Source organism: Netta rufina (assembly GCF_964035555.1).
Source record: "Netta rufina genome assembly, chromosome: Z".
Taxonomy (NCBI): domain Eukaryota; kingdom Metazoa; phylum Chordata; class Aves; order Anseriformes; family Anatidae; genus Netta; species Netta rufina.
Window position 1 is genome coordinate 21453359 of NC_140126.1, and position 24455 is coordinate 21477813.

Consider the following 24455-nt stretch of genomic DNA (forward strand, 5'->3'; position numbering starts at 1 on the left):
CCTCTTCCCACATTCTCTTAGCTCTTCCTTGAAGCTGTGGAAGAACCACAGCTTTGGAGATAAAATTAATGTACAGAGTACCCGTTTTATTCTACCCTAATCTTTTGAAAACTATGCAGATGTTGTTTAGTTGTCACTGAAACAACATGGGATAGGGAATATGTCCATGGTGTGCATCTCTTCATCCAAACCTAGTTTTCTCAAGGTTTAAATGGGAAGAGTACAGTCAGAGCTCCCTAGAAGAAAGACAAGTGGCATGATGGCAACAACTTCTGTGCCTTTCATTTTTACTCTGAATGATAAGATCATGGGGAAACAGTGTGACATGTGACAGAGGTTTTTACAGGCATGGGCTGGTTACCTTAGGTAGCATATGGAAAATGCTGAATATTACCAGAACAGCTAGGACCGTACTATAGTTAGGCTGTTAGAAGAGAGAGGAGTTGTCTGTTCACCTCATCTGCCCTGGACTGTAAAAAGCGAGTATTGTATTGACTACTGCAAAAGAGGTTGGTGTAGTAGGGAGAATCTAGCAACTTCTTAAATGAAGTGAATACCATGAATGAAGTTTGAAATTTTTACAAGATCTGCTGTCTGCAAGTTCTACCTTACTGCAAACACTTTTGTCTAAGGCAGAGAGAATTTATTTTTTTTTTCATTATGAGATTCTCTGATCTCACTTTAAGTTGATGTAGGACTCTTCCCAAGCAGAACTTGTACCTGCAAAAAGAAATTAATGAAGAGGATCAGTTAGGTAGCAGTCAATATTTCTTTTGAGTGCAAAAATGTATTCAGGTGTACATGCTTGCACAAAATCATCTGATTAAAATTATGTAGTAGAATATACTATGGAATATATTAAAAAAGTAACATTAGAGAAGCAGGACTGATTTCACATCATTATCAATCGCATTTTTACTTGTTTCTTGCTGTTTCCTTCTCTCATGCTTTGTCAGCACGTCTTTAAGTTGTTTACAGATGTTGGATATTAAGACAAGCAATCCAGTACTCTTCTCTTTACTTCATTACTCTAAAGTAGTCAGTTGGCCTAGTTCCAGAAAGCAAATATATCTAGATAGATAACTGACCAAGAGAAAGCAAAGCTGGGCATGAACAACAACTCTAATTTCTTCTATTTCCTAGGCCTTTTTTCTTATAAAAGCTGGATAACATTTATTCCTTTATCAAGAAAGTATGCACAAAGTCTCCCATAGTGATTTATTCCATCTTTTGCAGGAATTTAATGTGTTGTCCTTCCTCTTCCACTGTTTTTGTCTAATTGTCTGGTGAGGTTTTTCTGAATACAAGACAAAAAAAGTGAGCTGTTTTATCCATAGATGTATTCTGGGTCAAACATCTACCACTCTGCACTGCTGGGAGTAAAGTGAAAGAGGAGCACATAAATAGCAAGAAGACTATTCCCCAGCCTTTTGCTAAAATGATAATAACCTTTAAAAAGTAAAACTTTAAAGACTGCCATTGTAGAATCTGAAAAGTGTTCATTTGGAGGTGATAATGTCATTTGTATTAGTTTTTAAAATGTTATATTTGTAAAGGAGATATTTTTAAAGAGGACTTTTTCCTCAAGTCTTTTGTTATGGCAAAGACAACTTCTTTCATGTTTACCTTTTGGAGCCAATCCTTTTTGAAAAAGAGGAAGAGATGGGGAATAAGAAAAATGGATATCAGTTTCAAATGACAGGTGCTAGCTACTCCCACTGCAGCCATCTGAAGGAGAGTTAAAACTGTGTGTCTTCCAAAGAGTTTAATGTTAGTCTTGCAGTGTCATTTATCACAGAGATGGTAAGTCTTCCTGAGTTCCTGTGGGAGCATTATCATCTCTCATTTGTTCATCTTAATTGGGTACATCAGAAGATAAATTCATGTGATTCTTTGAATTACATCATGAAAGTTGTGTCTTATGGAAGTGTTTTAAAATGCAATGTGTACAGTTTTAACAGTTATTAAGGCAACAGCAAGTAAAATGATGTCTGACTGTATTTGTCCCTAAATTCACAAATCAAAACAAAAACCACATTGCTATGTAGTGGTGAGGAACTGTTTTCAAACACCCCCATTTGATTCTTTAGAGCTTCCTACTGCAGACTTCTTATTAAGCATAAATGTTCCACAAAGGATGTAACTTACCAATTTTAGTAGCTAATATCAGAAGATGTACTCTTTAATTTTTGAAATTTAGAAGATGTTACATTTTATGGGCTCAGGAAACTTTCTCTTCTGATACATTTCTTCATCATTATTTTCCAGGAAAGTTAGAACACCACCACGTGAGGGATGTTTCAGTGCAACCAATTGTCTCGCAGATTCTTAAACATTAATATATTCAAGCTTTGAACCACTTCTGCAGATTTTTATTTAAACATTAGTTATATTAGTTAGGATCTGAAGTAATGTGTTGGAATTTAGTTTACTAGATTTTGGGGGAAATTACTCGTTGTACTGCATGACTCAATTTTATTATTAAACATGAAACATTATTAAACATTAAACATTACTAAATGTTATTAAACATTAAATATTATTAAACATTATTATTAAACAATAAACATTAGATAGCTGATGAAATCTCCATCTTTGGAGATACTCAGAGCTCAAGTGGACAAGGCTCTGAGAAATATGAACTAAGGTGGCCCTGTATGGAGCAGGAGGTAGAAGCAGGTGATTTCCAGAGGCCCCTGTAAGCCCACATTATGGAACTAGGAAATTAGTTCTGTTAAATTAGATATTACTGCTTGTCTAATATAAAGATCTAATAAAAGAGATGCAAATCAATAAATAAAATCTCTATATTTAGTCTGTAATGTGTGACGTAGAGACTAATAAAAGAAAGGGACGATGATTTTCTATGGCTGAAAAATAAATTTACTGTAAAGGATGCTGAACTTAAAGTAATGCAAAGTAAACCAGATGTTGGCTAAAGTGAGATTAAGATCAAAGTGTTTTTGAAGAATAACCAGACATCAAATTCTGTCTGCAGACTATGAATAGTTCATGGTTTATCAAATAATATCTGTTAGTTTTTAATCACTAGGGGAAAGGGAAATGGAATGCTTCTAAGCAGCAGAGGTAGTGAGTGGTCCTCTCAAGCAGCTATAGCCATTTAAAACCAAAGCTATGCTCATGCTTTTATTCCCTCTTAGGGTGAAAAGATTGTTACAAGCAAGCATTTCAGTGCAATCTAACCATAAATGTTACAAGTCAAGTTTATGTACAAATGGCATGTCCAGTCAAAGTAGGGCATGAATCGTTGTTATGCAAAACTGTTAATCTGTTTTATACTGAATTATTTAATGCATATGATGTTTAAATATGAAAGAGCATTGGCTGGACAATCAATTGAACAACACTAATGAAGGTATCATTAAAAGTTTTAGTCATATAGTCTAAGTAGTGTATATATAAACAGTAAAAAGTTATGGGGCAATTGATTAAAGAGCCTTCGTTCAGCTCTTAAGCTTATGGAGTTCTCGATCATTTAAAAAAAAAAAAAAAAAAAAGATATTACTTCTTTATTTTACAAGGCACTTGATCCTGCAAGCAAATCAACCAATCCCTGTTCTTTTGATATCTTAATGTCTTTAGAGATGGATGACATTTCAGTAATATAGAAAAAAAAATGTGAGAATTTCTTAGCTAAGCAGATTTTTTAAAGGAGCACTTCATAAATGATTCTTAGTAAAATGAATACTAGACAGGTTTTGAGATTGTTTCACTGTGTTTAATAATTTTCAACAAAGGTGGCATTCCTGCTGAATTTCACCTGTAAAGCCCATACTTGAGATTGCATGCATAAACATAATTATCACATCAGAAGTTAGAAAGAAATTGTGTATTTGTTCCAAAGATTTGCATGTGAATTTGGGTTACTACGGTAAGTATTATAATCTAGTAATAGAACAATAAAAAAATTTCTGTTTTTCAAGTGGCTTTTCTTGCATCTTTAGGAGGGTGGAGACACATTTTGTGTATGAATCATCTGACATGCATTTTGTGTATGAATCATCTAGTGCTGTTTGTTGCATCAGCCAATTCAATTCCAGAATTTTAAAGTTGCAAGGTTATTTGAAAGAGAAAAAAAATCAGTAACATGCTTGAGGTTAATTTAAATACTGTCAATCAAACACATTTTCCATTCTAATGATTGCATCATTGTATTTAAGTAGGATATCTCAGGCATATCAGCAATCAATATGTATTGAATATTTGGTACATCAGCAAAATAAAAGGTGTTCTTTTCTACAAATTTCTCATACTTCAAACCTTTAACAAAGGTTCTGATGGGGTATACTTATCCCGAATTGCTAGCCGAATCCTATAAGCTACAGTTAGTCAAACATAGCAGAGTTTCTGTGGAGAACTCCAAGACAAGGTAGTTGGAAACTTAGAGAATTTAATGGGTGAGGAGAGGAAGTTCATAGATTCATTGCGTAGTTTGAAGGGACCTCTGGAGGTCATCCAGTCCGCTTACCCTGCTCAAGCAGGGACTTAGAACAAGATTTGCCAGGACAATGTCCATATGGCTTTTGAATATCTCCAAAGAGGGAGACTCCACAACCTGTGCATCACCTACACACTAAAAGAGTGCTTCCTGATGTTCAGGGGGAAACATTTGTGTTACAGTTTGTGCCCACTGCATTTTGTTCTGCCACTCTGCACCACTGAAAAGAGCTGTCTCTATCCTCATTGCACTGTCCCTACAGGTATTTGTATACATGGGTAAGATCCCCGTAAGTGTTTTCTTCTCCAAGCTGAACAGTCCCAGCTCTCTCAGCCTCTCCTTACAGGAGACATGTTCCAGTCCCTTCTTCATTTTTGTAGTGCTCTGTGGGACCCTTTCCAGTATGTCCAGGTCTGTCTCGTACCAGGGGCCCAGAACTGGACACAGCACTCCGGGTGCAGCCTCAGCAGCCCTGAGCAGAGGAGCAGGATCACCTCGCCTGACTGCTGGTGATACTTTACCTAATGCAGCCAATACCGTCAGCCTTCTTAGCAGCAGGGGCCCATCGCTGGCTCACGTTCAGCTTGGTGCTCACCAGCAACCACAGGTCTGTTCCTGCAGAGCTGTTCTCCAGATGGGTGGCCCTCAGCCTGTCCTGGTGCCTGGGGTGGTTCCTCCCCAGAGGCAGCCCTCTGCACTTGTTGAACTTCATGGGATTCTTGTCAGCCCACCTCTCCAGCCTGTGGAGGTCCCTCTGGATGGCAGTACAGCCTTCTGGAGAATCAGCTACTCCCCCTGGCTTCATGTCATCCACAAATGTACTGAGGGCGCACTCTACCCCACTGTCCAGCTCATTACTGAAGATGTTAAACAGGACTGGACCCAGTGGTGACCCCTGGGGTACGCTGCTCATTCCTGGCCTCCAACCACTTTGCACCACCGAGCACTACCCTCGAGGCCCAGCTGTTCAACCAGGTGTTGATCCACCACACTGCTCATCCAGCCCATGCTTCAGCAGCTTCCCTCGGAGGATCTTACGGGGGACAGTGTCAGATTTCTTCGTGGAGTCTAGGAAGACAATACTGATGGTTCGTCCTTTATCCATCAGGCTGGTGATTTCATTACAGAAGCTCATCAGGTTGACTGGGCAGGACTTGCACTTGGTGAATCCACGCTGACTACTCCTGGTGATTTTCTTCTGCCTCCATGTGCTATTGCACTGTTTGATCACTTTACCAGGGATCGATAGAAAGCTGAACAGCCTGTACTTCCCCGTGTACTCCTTCTTGCCCTTTTTGAGTTATGTTTGCTTTCCTCCACAGGCACTTCTCACAGTTGCCACAATAGCACAAAGATTATGGAGAGTGGCATCACAGTGGTATTTGCCTGTGCTCTCAGCACTCATAGGTGCATCCCATCAGGGCCCATGGATTTAAAAATGTCCAGTTTGCTTAAGTATTCCCAGACCTGATCCTCTTCAGGGTATGGGATTTATTTCTTGAGGAGGAATCTATAATATTTGATAGTAGTATACTACTAGACATAGTTTAAATCAATCATTATGCTGTATTTGTATTTAGATATGGAAAATGTTACAAAATCATTTTTCCACTCCCAAATTTGTTGTTTTTATATATTTCTTTTTTTATGGGAGGGGACGGGACACCACAATAGTGCTTTTTGTCGTAATGTATACCTTTGATAGGTTTAGTCCTATTTCTGGGACAGCTGTTGCTGATGACAGAATTTGTGAATAAAATTTTTATCAAAAGAATTGAGAAATAAATAATTTTATAAGGATATAGTTTGTTTGATGCTGTATAGATTACAAATAAACGTTATCATGAGTAAAAGCTACCATTACAGAAATATGAGAGTATTCACACTATATTTCGCATTATTTATATATTTATATATTATTTCACACTATATTTGTACTGGTGATGATGGATCAGCTTTAGTGATATAAGGAATTAGCAGACTTTTGGATTAACAAGGTAGAAATCAGGTAGTTTTTACACTGTTCAGAGATTTCATAGTAAATTTGGAGCTGATAAGTACAATTCTATTTTTAAGCACTTGATTGAATCTCCTTAACTTCTCTTTTTGCAGCACGAAGGATGATCATTTCAATGTTAACATTCAGCCCCCTGTCGGAGAACTGCTTTTGCCTGTCACTATGTCAGAGAAAGACTTTAAGAAGGAGCAAGGTGAGAAATACTATTTCAGGAGCTTCAATAAACATATGTGGATCAGAAGAGGTTGTGTGGCTTTATCAATTTCAAAGTGTACAGCAGGTGCTTCCAGTGTAACTGCTTGTGTTAGTTTCTATTAGTATTCAGACTGATACTAATGATTTAATTTTAAAACATCTTTAAAAGGACATGCAGTGCTATTTGACAGGTGTTTGGTGTCCCTTTAAAAACACAAATCTCACCATTTACCCTGGAACTTTTGGCTCAGAGAGTTTTGGCTTCCTATCATGAAATAATAATGAGTTTCCTACTAGCAGGAAAGCAGAAAGTTGGAACCCCAGCTCCAAGAAATAAATCAAACACACGTTGATATGGTGTCTGTCTTTACTAGTATTTTTTTTCTAAGGCTACTTTTCAATACTAGTAGTGTACGTGTTCTTCAGCTACTTTGAAGTTTCATCTTCTTCCTTCAAGCACTTCATATAAAGACATTATCAGAATAATGTTTTAGAAGGGTGATATCTTTTTTGTACTTCAGCAGGCATTATTCTAATGTCGTGTCTCTAAAGAATGTAAGTTTCTGCTCCTAGTCTGAAGCTTCGTAAGAGCTTTTAGTGACTCGAATGTTTTATACAAAATAATTAGAGAAAACTGTAGTTAGCTTTGACTTGTTGTTAAATGGAACAATTCATGCTGTTACCCTTAATTTGAATGTAGCTCTTGGACATCTCAAAATATAAATTATTGCATTTTGGATGCATTCAAATGTAATAGTGTTTACTCATCTATCTCAATGTATGGGGATTTACATGTGTAAATCTCTTCACATTGAGATGAGAATATACCCATGGGATCCTATCTCATTGCTGTGTAAGGCTCAGAAACTCAGTATATCCATCAAGCAGTCAACAACACCAATGAGTCATGCTATGTATTATTAATTATTGCTTTTGAACAGTTCTTGGCTTTTGTATTTTTGAATGATTAAGAAAGTAGTTTAAATATTGCTTGTATCATTTTCAGTTAAGCTTACTGTTGCAATGAAAAGTTAGGATTGTGCTTTGTTTTCTTAACCCATTGATACTTATTTGCTGTTCTTACCCTTTGCTGGCTAAAGCCTGCCTCTCTGCTTTATACCTGCTCAGCAACCCAAGGTGAGTGATTGAATGAGGCTGTGGCACATTTATTTTAAACTATTCCCTTCTAAAATTTGTAGCTGAGGTTGTAGTGAAAGGAAAGCAGGTTACTGTGCTTCTTCCTCCATGTTTTTATATTTGCTTGCTTTGTGATATTTCAATAGAGCTTTTGCATGTTTTGCTGTGACTGAGGGCTTTTTTCCTCCTGACTGGCCATACAGAACCACGAGCACATAGAAGAAGTGTACTTGGAGAATAGCTGTGGTCCTCTGTGGAGTTGTTGCCAAAATTCCTTTTTCTTCTGCCATTTTACTTCTATGGTTGTTGATTATTTGTCTGAATAAATCTGGCAGCTGTTTGCTATGTTTAATAGAGCAGAAAGGCTACTCTGAATAAAGCTATTTGAAAATTTGTTTATATGAAGTATTTGTAAATCCATGAAGGTCTCTTGGCATTTCTGTATTGCTCTCTCTGTCTTCCTGAATTCTTTCTTTGATGCAGGACTTGATGCTAGCAAATTTACCACAGGTTTAAAACCCTTTTCTATTGCATCTTTGTTGTTATAAATATCAGCAGTTTCAAAATATTTTTAGCAATAGAAGTCTCAGTTCCAAATTTTACCTCAGTATTTATTACAGGTATCTAGGAACAGCTAGTATTTGGAGAGAATTACTATGTGCTCTTGATAAATGAAAAATCTGAATTACAGTAATAAATGCGGGGCAGTTTAGAAGTTACTATGTATTATTCTATTTTGTGTTTAACTTCCATTTGTCTGTATTCTCCAGATGAATCTGATTTATATAACTTGTTTTTCACTTATCATGCTTCTCCTTTTTTCTTTTTTTGTTTTTTTTTCCTTGCCTTTATGGACTTAAGATGTTACAAGTCTTGTACCTGGAGATGCCTTATTTTATTTGCAACCAAAACAAATAGGTAAAAAACAGTGAAGGAGTGAGGAGAATATTAGAAATGCAAGACTATATTGGGGGAGAATGAGAATATGTATGGGTTTTAAGGATTTTTACATCTAAATTGTGTGTGTAATCTAATAAGAATGCTAAAGAGAAATACACAGTATTATACTGATACATAGAAGACAATTCATTGCTTCACATCTTTACTCAATTACACTATGCTGTTTTGCATTGTCTGTTACATTTGTGTATTTCCATTTTCTTCCTGATGGCATAAAGAGAGGAAAACAGACAGGTTATTGAATATTCATGGCTGAGGAGGTTATCTAGTGGTAGCGGCAAACCTTGAAAGCTGTATTTATGCACATGCTGCACATGATATGGTTAGCCTTGCTTACACCATCTTGCCTTTCCTCCAGTTCTGAACTGGGGAATCCTCCCGTGAGGTAATGCTGCAGGGCAGCTGCTAAGTTAATGTTAATGCTGAGATTGACAATTTGGAAGCAGTGGATAAGAATGATATTGACAGACTACTTTTTACCTCGCTGGTTAAATATTTTTACTGATCTTCAGGCCTCAGGATTTTATATCCTATTGTACATCACTTCCTCAAGAATAAGTCTGGATTCTTTAACAGGAATTTGGTACAAGTGAGACGCGTGCTGTTGGGAACTCTATATCCAGATTTTCACCCATTTTTTATTTTTTATTTTTTTAATATCAATAGCAAAACTACCCTTGGCTTGTTTAAGAATAGGACTAATCCAGTAGCTAACATATCTTTTCCAATTTCAGTTCCTTTTACCATTAAAAATGTGTACAGTTATTTCATTGTATCAATTAGTTAACCCAGATTAATTGCTGTTCTATGCTCTGACTTGAGTTTCCTTAGATCTTGATGTTCTATGTAATATTAAAGGTGGCGTGTGATTGTTACAGCAGGGTATTACTCAGAATTTTTATTATGTTTTTAAAAGAGCCAAGTAAAACTACTTCAACTATAAGGACTTCCTCCCCCCCTACTTATGGACATGTTTTAAAATAATTTTGTCAATTATTTTTAAAAAGTGTTTAAGTGTATTTATTTTAAGAAAAAGGAAAAAAGAAACTTGATTGAGTAAACAAATTGTTTACTTAATTTTATTAAAATTTATGCATCCAACTTGTCTTCCTAACAAGCAAGATGCTAATTCTTTAAATGGTTGGACATTTACTATTTTCTGGCCCTTGACTACCACGAGCAATCATATTTGATGCCCCTTAATTAGAGCACCCTTTTTTCTTTCCAGGTTCTTTTCCACCTCAGCAATCGAGACAATACATTTGCTTACCATGCTGCTCTCCTAAGTGTTCTTTTGCATGTAAATTAATCTTGATTCAGTTTACACTGTCATGCTGAGTGGTACAAATTGCCTATAACAATAAAACAGCATGAGTTAAAAATAAAGGGGGGTGGAAAGGCAGATTGAATGTGTGCCTTACTTGATAGGATGTTACTTTGCTTTATGCCAATACATTAGTCGACGATAATGAATCTTCTGTTCTGAAAAGCATGGTTTAGTTGATTTTTTTAATTTTACTTCAATGGAGCAGTACCTTGTCTTTTATAGAACAAGTTAGACAAACCATTAATGACAAGAGTGTTAAGGTTAAATATGAAGCAATGCATTCACTTCTCTGAGTGCTATCCATCTTTCCATTTACAGGAGCTTGACAAAAGTACTGGCTTTGTACAACATTTCCTTTAATTACATGCTGCGGGAAACAGGCTTTTAACATAAACATAGTTGCATTCATTTATTCAGCATTTGCTCTTCAATAGAGCTTAATGGAGAAGGTTTAAATCCTAAATGAGTACACACATCTCTCAGCAGTGTTATGTCAGTCCCCATGCTTTGCTTAAAAGCAGTTTTAGTCTGCGTACGTAGTTTTTAAAGCTTTTGCCTAATAGTGAAGTTAAACAATTTGAAACAGAATGTACTATTCCCAAGATAAAACTGATTTTTATAGAAGTTGCATGCTTATTTTTGTTCTCTTCAAGTGCAGATCATGTTCAAAAATATCCCATTATTTACTCATAAGCTGTTCTATTTTTACTTTGATATTTCTTATTTTCTGACAGCAGCTAATGCACATTCTGGTGCATTAAAATGTTGGATTTATTTTTTTAATTGCTCTACTCAGCATCTTCATGTTGTTTGCTACGGGTTAGAACTGCATGTGCAGCCCTAAAATATTAGGCTTTTGAGAGTTTTGTATTGTTTTCATTATTAATGTTATTGTGGATTTCACATGCTTCATATATCTGCCAAAAGTACTGTGTTCCATTGTTTGTGTTTTCAGTTTCTGCTCATAATGTAAAAAAATACACACACAATGATACAAAGATGTAGTTACTGTTGGGTTTTAATCAGCATAAGTGTCCTGCAAATTATTCTTCTAAACAATGGATTTTGATAGGAGAGAAAAGTGGTTTGTGTTTTGTTTTGTTGTGCTTGTTAAAATGACCTTGAACATTTTCTTTACTCTTTTTTTTTTTTTGTCATGTGTTCAGATATAATCTCGATATTTCAGTTCTATTTTATACTGATATTCAAATTATTTTAATCAAAAAGTTTATCATGACATTTTAAAGAGGTGGATACTAACTGAATTTCCCAGTTTCTAATGTGATGACTTTGTCCTCAGGAACTAAATTGATCTGATGACTATCTGAATTTCAAGTTTACTTCTAGCAATTGGATTTCAAATTATAATTAAGTACTATGGTTTTATGATTGAAAGATTAGAAGGTATCTTTGTATATGATCTTACATAAACTGGAATTTCCAAATCTATCTTACTTTATATTTCATTTCTGTGTTTACATTCTTCTTTTAAGTTATTATTTTTAAGAACAACCATCCTGATTTCACAGTTGCATTAGTATCACACATATCATTGTCCAGTTATTAGTAATTTATTTCTAGTAACAGGGCCTTGAAAATAATATATTAAGCTGATGTAATTATGTAATTTCTTATAAAATTGTTTCTCAACGTATGATTTAACTTGTAATGAAGGTGCATTTTTTTCATGTTGAGAAATCTCTTATTTTGGTTTTAAGCATAATAAGCAAACAAATAAAAAGAATTTATAATGAAATACTTAATGTTTCAGGGATGCTGACAGGAATGAATGAGACATCTGCTACCATAGCTGTTGCTCCACAGAACTCTACTAGTCCTGTAATAATTGAGAAAGTAGTGAAGGCAGCAAACCTGGGTGTAGTCCCTTCTGGTCAAGACAACATACACAGGTAAGAATGCATGTCATTTATAGGGGGTTCATCTTTTAATATGAATTTTAGTTGGTTTTAAATTCATCAACATTTTTATAATATTAGAGAAAAATTTATTATCTACATCATTAACAGATAAGGTATGCACCTTGGACTGTGACATAGAATCCTGACTAGGTATTATTAACCAGAGTATTTTTTGTTCTTTATTTGTCTATGTATAGTACATCAAATATCTAGACCTTACTGGACACAGTTTGGGGTATTCTCTGTTTCCTACTTTCGTTTCAAAGAGAAAAGATAGCCTTTTTAAAGCAATGTACTTTAAGGAGCATCTACATGTTTTTCTGACTTTTGTTTCTATTTCTGAAAATAAGTCATTATCTGGATTTATCATCTGTGATAAGAAGCTTGTTTTTTCCACATTTATATATTTTTTTTAATCTATGGTATCCAGCTATGTACACCTAGGACATGATTATCTTATTTTTAATTAGATGAAGATCTTTTAAAATGTAGGATGAACATTACATTGAATATTTTCTTCTCCTTCCTGTATATGTGCAAGGAAAACCAGTAATTTTCATCAGCCAAGAAAGCCATTGGACCTGTCTAATTTCTGATGTTACTTGTTGATCAATCCATTCCATCCAAAAGCTGTGGTACAGAACATAAGCTAAATAAATGTGGCTATTGGTTAATCACAGATTTTAATGTGGTTGACTGGAAATATTTAGTCTAATGAATCTGTATGGCTTCTCACTTGTTACAAGAGCAAACAGAAAAAGTGCTGTGTATGGAAAACTGAGTAGACATATAACAAGAGCAGCACATTACTGGAAGCTGTTAACTTTGCCTCCCAAATTTTGCTGTTTAAGTAAAAGCAAAGCATCTCCTCTTAAAGCAAAAAACAATCTTTTTCTTTGAAATTTTGCTGACTGAGATGGCTCTTTGGAATGGTGAGAGTCATGTAACCTACACAGGACTAATAACCTGATTATTTCTCTTCTTTGGATTTAGTCTTTTTTGCATCACTGGGCATTCGTATTGCATTGCATTAACATTAACCCAGCTGGATTTTCCTATGTATTTGATATGGTCAATGATAAAATTCTGTTTCACCATAAAAACACGGTACAGCTAGTGCGATTGCACTGAAATGATTGTCACTATTGACACCTGCTCCTCCGTGAAAGAGTCCTCATTTGTTGCGTCCCTGAGGGATCTATACAGCCTGCGTTCTCAACATCAATTCAAAGACTAGGTGAGAGTGTCAATCAAGAGAGACTAAAGTGTCTATGTTATGTAGGTGTTCTTCACCTTTACCCTATCCATCACATGAGACTTAGTACATAGGGATGGATTGTCTTCTGACAAAAAAGGTAGCCTCAAAAAGGCTACCTAAAATAATAGCTTAGTTCCTAACTCAGCCACGGGTTTTCTGTTTGTCCACAAGTTTCTAATTCGATCTTACTTTCTCTTGCACTTCCTTAAAAAGGAGGAAGTTTTTCATGAAAGAGAGTCTATAACCAACAGTAACTAAATTGAATATGTACTTGCTGTTGAGTGTGCTCCTTCAGAGACAGTGGTTGAAGGCATGTTCTGTTAGGTCTGAAGTAAAGTATTCAGAACACTTTAGAGCATCTTGAAATCGGGGCTGAAAGTGGTTTTTTTTTGCTATAGTAGTTGCAGAATGGTTTGTGTTTATAATGTCCAGCAGGAAAAGAAGAGTTGTAACAACATAACCAGAACCTTACCAGAACTTCCCAGAAGTAAGGGGTATTTAGAAAACAGTCCATCATTTACTTTGCTGTGGAGTTCACAGATACTATGTAGTTTTCATTTGCTTTTTTTTTTTTTTTTTTTTTTTAACTGAGGTCAGGAATGGGAACATTAACTAATTGATACTGTGATGAACCTGCTTGGTCATCTTTAAATGCTGCTGTTATCATTAAAGAATCCCAGACTTAGATAAATGAAAATTTGAGATAGATTATTTTTTATAGGTATTATTATTCATAGTTAATGAATACTTTAAAATCTCTAAAACAAATAACTAAAATATTTTTATACATACCTATAAAATGTATAGATATATTTGGGTTAAATCAACTCTGTCATTACAGTTAACAAAAATTGAATCTATTCTTGCAAAATATTGTGGATGTAAGAAGTTCAAGATGTTTTATTTAAATAAAACATGCACCATTTCAAGATGGTAAAATAAACATTCAGCTTTTACCTTGACAAAGGAGTAATTAATTTGATGAAAATATCATGAAATATTTTTTTTCTTCTTCAATAGTATTGTGATTTTTCCTGTTTGTTTTATTGCAAGTGGTATTTGGGAAGAAAAAAATTACATACAAGAACTTGTTTCAGCTCATCATGCCATTCTGTGAGGACTAGTTGAGTTCAACTTCTTGGAAGTGCTTAGTACACGGGAAAAGCAGTACTATTTTTAAACAGACATTGTTGTTCTGCACTTTGCAGTCTGAATTGCATTAACCTCTCGGTTGGTCATTCCCAACTAGAGTATTACTGAATGACTGCTAATGGCAAGAAATATATATTGTCTGGTAGTGAAATATACTCATTCAAAATGCAATAGTATAGTAGAATACAAGCTTATCTAATGAGTATGAACAGGCACATGTTACTTGTGTTTTTTTTTCAGTCTGAGAATATTTGCACTCATGACGAAGATGTTGTCATGTTGGTGGGACCAAATTACTTCTTTTTAAATTGATAACCCTATTTAGGACTGCATTTTGCACCACATAAAATCACTAAGGCAACTACTCTGAAGGTCTGAAAACAAATACTTGCAACAAATATCAATGGAATAGCATGCAATCACCAGTGAAAAATGAAGTAAATGTAAACTTGTCAAATATATCAGCTATATGTCAGTCCATATCACAGTATAGCAACACTTTTTACATGCATTTTTGCTCTTTTTAACATATGGTTGCTGATTTTTTATAATTACATGAAATACTAATTAAACTGATAGTAAGTATAGAACAAAATGCCAGATGATACAGTTGATTATATTTTAGACTTTATTTTCTGACCTGTTTTATTTATTTTAAGGGATACCTGAAAAAAAAAATCTAAACACAATAAATATCAGAACACAAATCTGCAGATTTGTACTCATATTTTTGCAAAATAAATTTGCTGTGCTATTTTACTTGCTTAAGTATAGTAATCTGCACCTAAAATTAGGTAGCTTTATACAAGCTATTAGGTCTCTCTGCCTTGCAAGGCTGCATAAAGTACATGTTTATGCTCTTCACAGGATTTGACTATCTTGTATATTGACCTCTCTTGCTTTTGTTGTCAAGGGGAAGTACTATTTCAGTTGTAAGACCTCTACTAAAAGCAAAAACGTGAAATGAATTTAAAGACATTTTTTTTTGAGAGCAGGAAATACAATGTCTCCCAGAATTTGAAAACTTCACCAAAAACAGTGTGCATTGTTTTTCTTAAAATATTTCACAAGCCTGATTGTTGCAGAAATCTTAGAGCCCTTTCTGGGTTCTAAGAAAATATTTTAAGAGATGAAGAGTGTAAACAGGTTGAAGAGCATATAGATGTTGACCAAATCATTTTAAAAAGAATTAGGAAAAGTCCCAGGCTTCTGCCTTGCAATTAATACCATGTCTGTGGACACCACTGGAGTATCTACAAGCAAAGACACTGAAAGAAAAGTATGTTTTTTCCTACAGAGAAATCAGTCCAAATAGCCACATTTAAGGACCAACAAGCACATTTAAGTTGAAATATATCTGCTGTCTGACAGGAATTTTTGCATCTTCAAGACAAGAGGATACAAAATAGAGGGTATTTATTCTCTCAAAGTTGATTGGTCTTTGAATCATGCCTTCAATTCCCTGTCTCTAGTTGTACAATAGTTGCTTTTGTAGTTGTACTCATTGCTTTATATATAAAATATAAATTCTAGAATGTTCTCTTCTATTTCAAAATGTGATAAGACAAAGACACTACTGAACTCAAGATTTTCAGTATTTTTTTCAACCAACATGAGCATTATCTATCCAGAAACATCCTTAATGCTAGTGTTATTTTCAAAATCTGTTGCTTACTTGCTCTGAGATGAATATTCTAGAAGCTGTGTCTCTTTCTTCTTTCTTTATTTTCAGCTCCATAACCTCCCACCAGAATAGGTAATTCTCATTTTCTTCAATTTGAATGTAGCAGAAGGCAACAGACAATGGTTGAGAAAATGAGTTGCAAACTTTACTTGTTATAAGAAGGATTTGAATGGTCTTATGACTCTCTTGAAAGTGTCAAAATACAGTCTTACATAAAGGCTTTTAGATGAGTGAAAGATATCTCAGGGTAATTTGACTTAGAAAGGAAATAATGGAAATACAGATAATGTTTCCACTGCCTCCAAAATATCGCGCAAAAACTTTGGAGTCATTTGCATTAGAATTTACCAGAAACATCCTTTCAGAGGTGGGATCACAAACTGGACTTACTTCTTTACTCTTCCACTTTGGTTTATGCTTGTGTGATTCTATTGATGTCAGAATATATGTTTAAAGGGATGGTAATTAGGGTCTTCTTGAATTATCTCTCCACCTTTCACTCTCTGAAGCATTTTTTAAACAGTATGAATAAAGTAATATTATTTCCCTCAGTGACCATGGCTCTGCAAAATGATAAAGTGTAGAGCATCTTTTCCACAGTTTTCATTATTTAAGAGTTTACTTGCACACTGCCTAATCAGTCAGTGAGACAGAAGTCTGAACCCATCAGAATGGATATGAAGAACAGATTTTATTTAACCTCAACAAGTTTAATAATCCATTGAACTAGTCTGGTGCTGTTGTTGGATTTTGGAGGGAATCAACAATTAGGAAACAGTAAATAGTTGGGTTAAAAAGTGATCATACTGTAATCTACTTACCTCTATTCAGCCAGTCATGGCCTTAACCACTGGCCAGCACTTATAGAGAAACATGACAGCATTACCTTCAGTCATATAATTTGAGATAGTCAAGTCTCTAATTTCAACAACCCAACATGGGGCGATGTGAGTTTCTGGAGAAAATCAAGACTCAGTTTTGTTCTTTTCCACACTGAAGCCTTAATCTGCTTCTGGGCAGCCGTTTTCAATTTTTGCAATAGTGAGTGTAATACACTCTATTAAAGTAGTCATTCTCAAAGCAGTATTTTCTTTTGATGGATCACCAGAACTTTCAGATGGAGGATGTATCTGTCTCTTAGCATGTGTCATAGGCACCTGAGTTAACAGCAAACAAGGTAGCTTTTAAACAAAAAGCCCAAAAAATGGTACTTCTGTTCATTGCTGGGGCAGGTCTAGCTAGCTGAAGTACAGCATTGCATGCAATGACTACGCTGCTTCAGGCATCTGTAATTGTTAATGACATTTGACTTCTCCATACAGATACATCAGTTTGTTCAGAGCTTGCTTTGTGTAATACATCATTCAACATACTCATGACTTATGTCGTTTTGTGGATAAGTAAGTATTTAACAGGATGTTAAATGTTTTCTACCTGTCTTTTGGAGGCTTGCATTATTTTAGCTAAATCAAAAACATGCTGTGGAAATCATGTAACATGACAGTGAGAGCACATTGCAGTGGATAGGCATCAAAAACCTGAAGAACATAAAAGCAACTAGACACAGTATCGAAACTTGCATGAAATGCTTTAAAAAAAAAAATTAAAAAAAAAAAAAAGAAGAAGAAAACCAAGGATCAACACTTGTTTTGCAGTAGCCTTTATTCCCCACCCCATGCATCAGCCTGACAGTCTGATGGAATTCACCCCTTTTTATCATTTTGCAACCTGTCATGTCCCATTTATGTTATATTGGCAGACTGATTCTCAAAGGAAAGAGGGTTTTGTTTACAGACAATTTTGATTATCAGAGAATGGCATGCTTAGTAATGTTATCCTCCCCACATCTCTTTAATCCAACAGCACTTAATTTGGGGAGAAAAGGTGTGTGACTGTGCATGTATGTAGGTACGTATGTATTGAACAAACTCCTGCTTTGAAGGAGTTCACTTGGAAAAGCTTTGTGTGTGTCATCTTCCAGTTTATACTAAATCGGAAGAGGTCACAGAAAGCTGGTGATCAGGCCCCATCAGCTTACCATAACTAAAAACTGTAGTCATTTCCAATATGTCAGAAAGGAAGGACAGTCACACATTTATTGAAGTATGAACATAGCATAGAAATTAATGAGAATTACATGTATAAATTCTTTATCATTGATATACTATCTCCAATTAACAATCTCAGTATAATGAGATTACATGTTTAAAATGTATATAATACATCATATATTTATAACATATAAGCAATCTCAGTATTTCTCAGCTACTGTGTATATATATTTGGATCTCCATATGGAGAGAAATGTGGTCTCAGTAGTTGACAAATACGTCGTATAAATCCAGTAAGTCTTTTTTAAAGACCTTTTCTGCTCTGTGTGCACACAGAAAATTTTTTCTAAGATTTTTTACTAAGTAATTGGCTTGTCTGAGAGCACAAATGAAGTGAAATCTACCTCTGGCAGTAGCTCCTTTGAAGCAGTTATGTGGACTGTTCTGCTTCCATGGTTTTTTAGCTGTTGGGCCAGTCGTCTTTTTTTACTCTTCAAGAGAGCTGCAATGGGTAGCCAAGTAAATAAACTTGTAACAGACATGCAGCCTTGATTTTGCTTCCTAACTTCTCTAGTAAGAATTAATTAAAAGGCTAGATGCCCTAAGCAAAAGAGTTTCTCTATTAGCCTTTACCTGCAGGTGACAGAATTCTAGGTGGAATGGTATTTGCCTGTCCACTGGTATTTTAGCCCTCCTTTTTGCCAGGAGCTGTAAGTTCCTAACATTTTCTTACTTAATTGTAGAATCCTAGATTTAAAATAAATAAATAAATGTTGGGTCTCTTAGTGACCCCGGTAGGCTAACTAACCATTTACCTTTTTTTTTTTTGTCAGCCTGTGCTGAAACTTTTTCTATTAGTCACTATTGTTTGGTAAATATTTTTATTCCAAATAAAAAGAAAACTAGAAGTTTTAAATACTCATTCAGTAGTTTCTATTATATATTTCTCAATCAAATCCTAATGTCCCAAAATCTGGAATTTCCTCACTGTTTACAAATGGGCTCTGCATGTACTAATACTATTTTCATGTATTATTAGCATATGAAGATGCTGATTAACTGGTACAAGATACTTGATCAAGAGAATGTCTTTTTACAGCACCATCATTTAATATTTAAAGGCATTTAATATTTAAAATATTTTACTATATCTAAGGAGCTTGCATGGGGATTGCAAGATTTAAAAATAACTTTAAGAAATCAAATTTGAGCTTAATATTAAAATTATATGAGTGAGTTATTTTGGATACAAGGTTAATCAGAATAGATGGTTATAGCCTTGCTTGTCTGCTGTCCACTAGAGGACAGCACTGCTTTTGTATCAGAATGCTGTAAAGTGAAAAATATGTGCAGCATTTTCTTTGAGCAACAAACAGGAACCTTCTGAGTCAGTTGGTTAAACAAAAAACATTTAACACTTAAACTAGCTGAAGAAGAGTATATATTTGATTTGAAAAATCTCTGAGCAGGTTTAATATTTTAATGTATTTCTGTAAGGTGAAGTACTTTCTTGGAATTAAATAAATTTTTTGCAAATGAAAATTTATAGCCTGTTTTAAAGAGGGACTGGATTTAATTTTAATACTTACCATATTAAACTCCTGATTATTTAAGAAAAATAAAGCAAACAGAATAGATGAGAAAACCAAAAAAATCGGTTATCACAATTATAGTTTTCTAGGTGAGGAGCAAACATGATTCAAGTTTTTAGCTTATTGAAGTTTTGGGAAGGAGATATAAGTACCTCTGTATAATAATGCTGAAGCTTTTGAACTTAAAGGAAATTTTTGTGAAGGTAAGTTCATGCAGCATCTTTTTGAACATGCGGAGTACTGCTATGTACTGGACAGTAAGTTCTGAGGACTCATTTGCATTCATGCATTTTTGTTCGGAATACAGTGCAACTGCTCACTGGTAACTGAAGACAAACTCAAAATCTACTTTAGAAATAAAATTTTAATATTTTTTTTAATACATACTTGAACTTATTTGTACAATTTTGCAATTTCGTTAAACCTCAAAATTGTTAATATTGAAAATAAGCTAAATTGTAGTAATGAATTAGGTATTTTGAACAATTTATCTTAAGAAAAATGTTAAAATAGATTGAAATGGTCTTGAAAAAGAAAACATCTCAAAGTATCTTTATATGATTTTTAATACAAATATTAATTAATTTCCATGTCTAATAACCAGTCAGTGTTAAAAAAGTTTTTTTCTGAGAGGTTAAATTCACTAGGTTAAGAAAAAGGTGTTTCTTTTCTCTCTCTTTTTTTTTTTTAATGTTTCTGCTTTGTTTCATTATGCTTACTGTATCCTCAAGTCAGAATTAATTCATATTAATGCTATTCCAAATACTTTCTTTTTTCATGTTCTAAGGCTTATTCATAGAACCAGGACACATAATTAGTAACATACCCAATTTTGAGATTAAGTGCTCATTACAGAGTCAAAATTATAGGGAGACTTTGTCAGAGTGAGGTAAATATTCAGAGTACTGAAACGACTTTTCTTTTTCCATGTGATACACTGGAATGTACTTCATAGTTCTTCATTCTTCTATTTACAAATTGGAGATTAATTCGCAGTCGTATTTTTATCCTTTGAATATATTCATTGCATAACTTGATTACACATTTGTGAACTTTGGAATAATCATTTGTCTACAGCTAGGGCAGGGCATTGTATCTTGTGATCGTCTTTCTTACTAATAGGATTCTGTCTGCTTCAGCAGGCAGTAATTGAAGGCTTAATGTGCAAGATTTAAAAAAAAAAAAAAGAAAGTTTTAGACTCTGTGTGCCATTGTCACTGTTTCTGGTAAGCAATAGAACTGAAAAAGAAGAAAATTTAGCTTAAATGGAAGAATCAAAGATGAAGAAGAGTGCCCGACAAGAGAGAGCATGTGTTTTAGTGCCATTGAATTATGTGTCACAAGCCCTGCTCTGCTGTAAACAAATGTCCCGATAGTGTTGAACTGTAAATTCACTTTTTAAAATGTTGAATTTTTAAAAACATATTTTCAGAGTGAGTTACTTTGTTACTCTATTCTCTGGCTTGGAATTTTCAAAATCCTTTCAAATAAAAATGCCTTTCCTGCATATTGCAGCTATCTTCTGCCTACAAATAAAAGGAAAATAACTGCTAGTCTGTAGTTAGGTCAGTAATTACTACAAAGCCAGTGTTTGCCAAATGCTGTCACATAGTAATACCTGATAGTCTGTTTTTTTCCCCTTTATTAGGAATTCAAACTAACAACAAATAAGGTATTTTTACATGACGGCCATTAAAAAATCATATTTCATGACCAAGAATGTATTTGATTTTTAACTATTGAAAGACTGAATGGCTTTCTAAAAATATGCCAGTGCTTTACTGATGTTGATTTAGAATTTGATTCTTAATACATATTTTCTTACCTACTTACAGATACTATATTTCTGTAAATTTGTGAACTCCTCCTCTCTTTTTCCAGGTCACATAGCCTCAGAATATTTAGTGTTCTTCTTAAAAATATATATTTGAAAAAAATTAGAATATGCAAATATATCTCACATTCTCATGTTTCTACTCTGTCTTGATTTTTTTTTAGTGTGGAAAATGTTCACACCTGCAAATCTTTCTGGATATTTTTAATGATGCAAAAGCAGTTTCAGAAGTAATATTATAAAGAAACCTAGCAAATAACTGCACTATAACAGAAACAGCCATCTTAAAACTATTAGAAAATATTTGTTTCTGTTTTCTGAATGGTTCTCTCATTTAGCTTGTTTGGTTGTTTTTTGTTTGTTTGTTTTTTCATACTCAATGCTTCATTCTTTGTTGCAACAGAACCAAGCTGATACTATAATGTTTTATGCCACAAGTTGCCCAAGGAACAAATTTTCTATTTTGGACTTAATAACAACCAATTTATAAGTTAGATTTGAATGTTTGACGATGCAGTTCCTAGGTTTGAGTGAGATTATGAAGTCTGATTGTTTATAATATCTTCTTTTCAAATATTTGGATTCAAAGTCCTACTTTTAAGACAGTATCAACTTTCAGAAAAAGTGAAAATAATTACTGACCTCATGGGAAACATAAAAGCTGTTCCACAGCTTCTCACAAAGAATAAATACCTACTGTAGAGAGTGATTAATTTTTGCTGCTGAAAGATTTTTAATGGCTTTCTGGTTTAACTATTTAGAGGAGAATACATGTACTGTAAAATTTACATAGGCTCATAATAACAGCAAACATATATGATGCATTAATGTGTACATCGTCTAAAAATCAGATACTACTCAAATTACTCAATGACAGCATTTTTAAAACATCTAAATAACTAGCAAATCAGTTTTACTGATCAAGTCTTGTCACCAGAAGTCAACAGATTCATCTTTTAATAACTGTGTTCAGTTTCAACAATTGAATAAACCAGTTTGTGTTATAACTGTTTTTAGAAACTTCTTCCTCATTTTAAGGAACAGATTTCAGTTTCCAAAGTTCAAAAGCAGTGGTAAACATATTCTGTCATGGTTCTTCTGTACACCCTTTTCAATGGTGAACAGAAGTTGTCTCGTTCTGTTCCAGTTTTTTTTCCCTAAGCGACTCCAGATCGCTGACCACTGATACAAACCAATTATGTGTACTAACACTTTGTGTAGAATTAGCCAAATATCAGACCCTTTATGCTTTTCAAGGGACATAAAAACTCACATTAATTACGTGTTCTTTTTAGAGGTATGGAAAAGCAATATTGATCACCTATCAGATTTGGCAAATAGACTTGTGAAAATATCTGCACAAAACTCATCTCTGGTGCTTTGGGCTTCCCTGGGTTTCACAGAACACTGACTTCGTATCACTTTCAGGTTTTAATAAAAGAGGGTAAAATCAAGCCTCAAGGCTATGAAACACAGCAGGAGTGCCAACTACCAACCTTTTTATGTGCATACTTAGACATAATCTGCTTCTGTGTTGCCCCAAGACACAACTGTTAAGTAAATAAAGTGACTAATAAGACTATTGTTTATATAATTATCCCCCTGTCAAAATCAACAAGAGAAATAGTGATCTTTTACATTGCAGTGCAAGTAGACAAAATCATTGATATAACTAGCTAAGTAGTTAATTTTTATAGCAGTGATGTCGTTTCAGAATCTCCTATTAAAGAGAGAGGTCTTTGAATGTATCTATAATCCGGACAAAAGAAATAGATTGACCTGTGATGGGTGACATTAGAGAAGTGCCCCATGTTTCCTTAATTAGTATAATGTGTTATGAGATTTTGATATGCTTAGTTTAAAAAGAAAAAAAGACAGAAATTACATCTCGTTTAAAGAGAACCTGCTTCCTGCTTAAGTGGCTAATATTTTAATTAAGTCTGGAGTGAAGTTTTTTGAGTATCTCCTGATAAACTCCCTCCTTTATGTTGATGGTAATTAAACAGATCCCTAAGGGCCCGGGCAGGCGCTTTGCGAGGCCCGTGCTAATTGTCAGACATGAGACACTGACCAGTTGGTTTGCTCTTGAATAGCCGACATCGTGCTGTCAGCCCAGCAGTTTTATTTTTCTGCATTGTGCGCTGTTGTCAGGGCTAACTGGGTCCTTTTGTGGCTGAAGATGTTGCGCAAATTGAGGCAGATGGCTCCGGTTCAGACACGTGTCCTTCAGCAGGAGGAGAGGAGATTGGCCCCACAAAGTGGGGTCAGGCTGGGTCGCGGACCTGCTCCGCACTTGTTAGCGTTTTCAAAAGCCCATGTGCAGAAACTTGGTTGTTGTCAAGTAACCACCACCAACAACAACGAAAAGCAGAAAAGCATGGCGTGCTCCTTGCGGGATGTGGAGGACGAGGCTGTTGCCATCCTCTTCCATCCCGTCTCTTGGGCCTGGCTGTGCATGCAGAATGAATTAACAGGATTGACAGAAGTTCATTGTGCCTAAAATGGCTTTTCAGTCAATTGTAGTGCTTAAAAGGCTAGTTTTGCTTTTAATTCCATGTAATTAGTGGGTTCTTCATGTCTTGGAATTTAGTAATGGTGCATTAGTTCTAACTTTTATCTGGATTTTTTTCAGTTTGCTTTGTATGACTTCTAGTCATAAAATATTTAGAAACATTGACCACATTTTTATGATTAAATATTCTGGAGATGAAATGCATTCACAGATGCAGTGATTTGCTGTCTTGCTGTTGCCATCACTTGAAAGGATCATGTTGGATGTTCGAGTATTTTTAGCCTGGATTAATTCCTGAGAAAGCAGGAGGAATGTACTTTTCTGAAAGTACAACCGTTTGGCTTTTCGGAAGTGTTTT

The 24455-nt window shown here is 34.7% G+C and overlaps 1 protein-coding gene across 2 annotated transcripts in view; it reads left to right on the forward strand.

Annotated features, from left to right (window-relative positions):
- Positions 1-24455, forward strand: part of AP3B1 (adaptor related protein complex 3 subunit beta 1) — a 168677-nt gene that overhangs the window by 143038 nt on the left and 1184 nt on the right. For both annotated transcript variants that reach the window (XM_084305457.1, XM_084305458.1), the window contains exons 25-26: positions 6572-6669; positions 11867-12005. In XM_084305457.1, coding sequence (XP_084161583.1) covers positions 6572-6669; positions 11867-12005 — 237 coding nt within the window. The remainder of the gene's footprint in view (positions 1-6571; positions 6670-11866; positions 12006-24455) is intronic.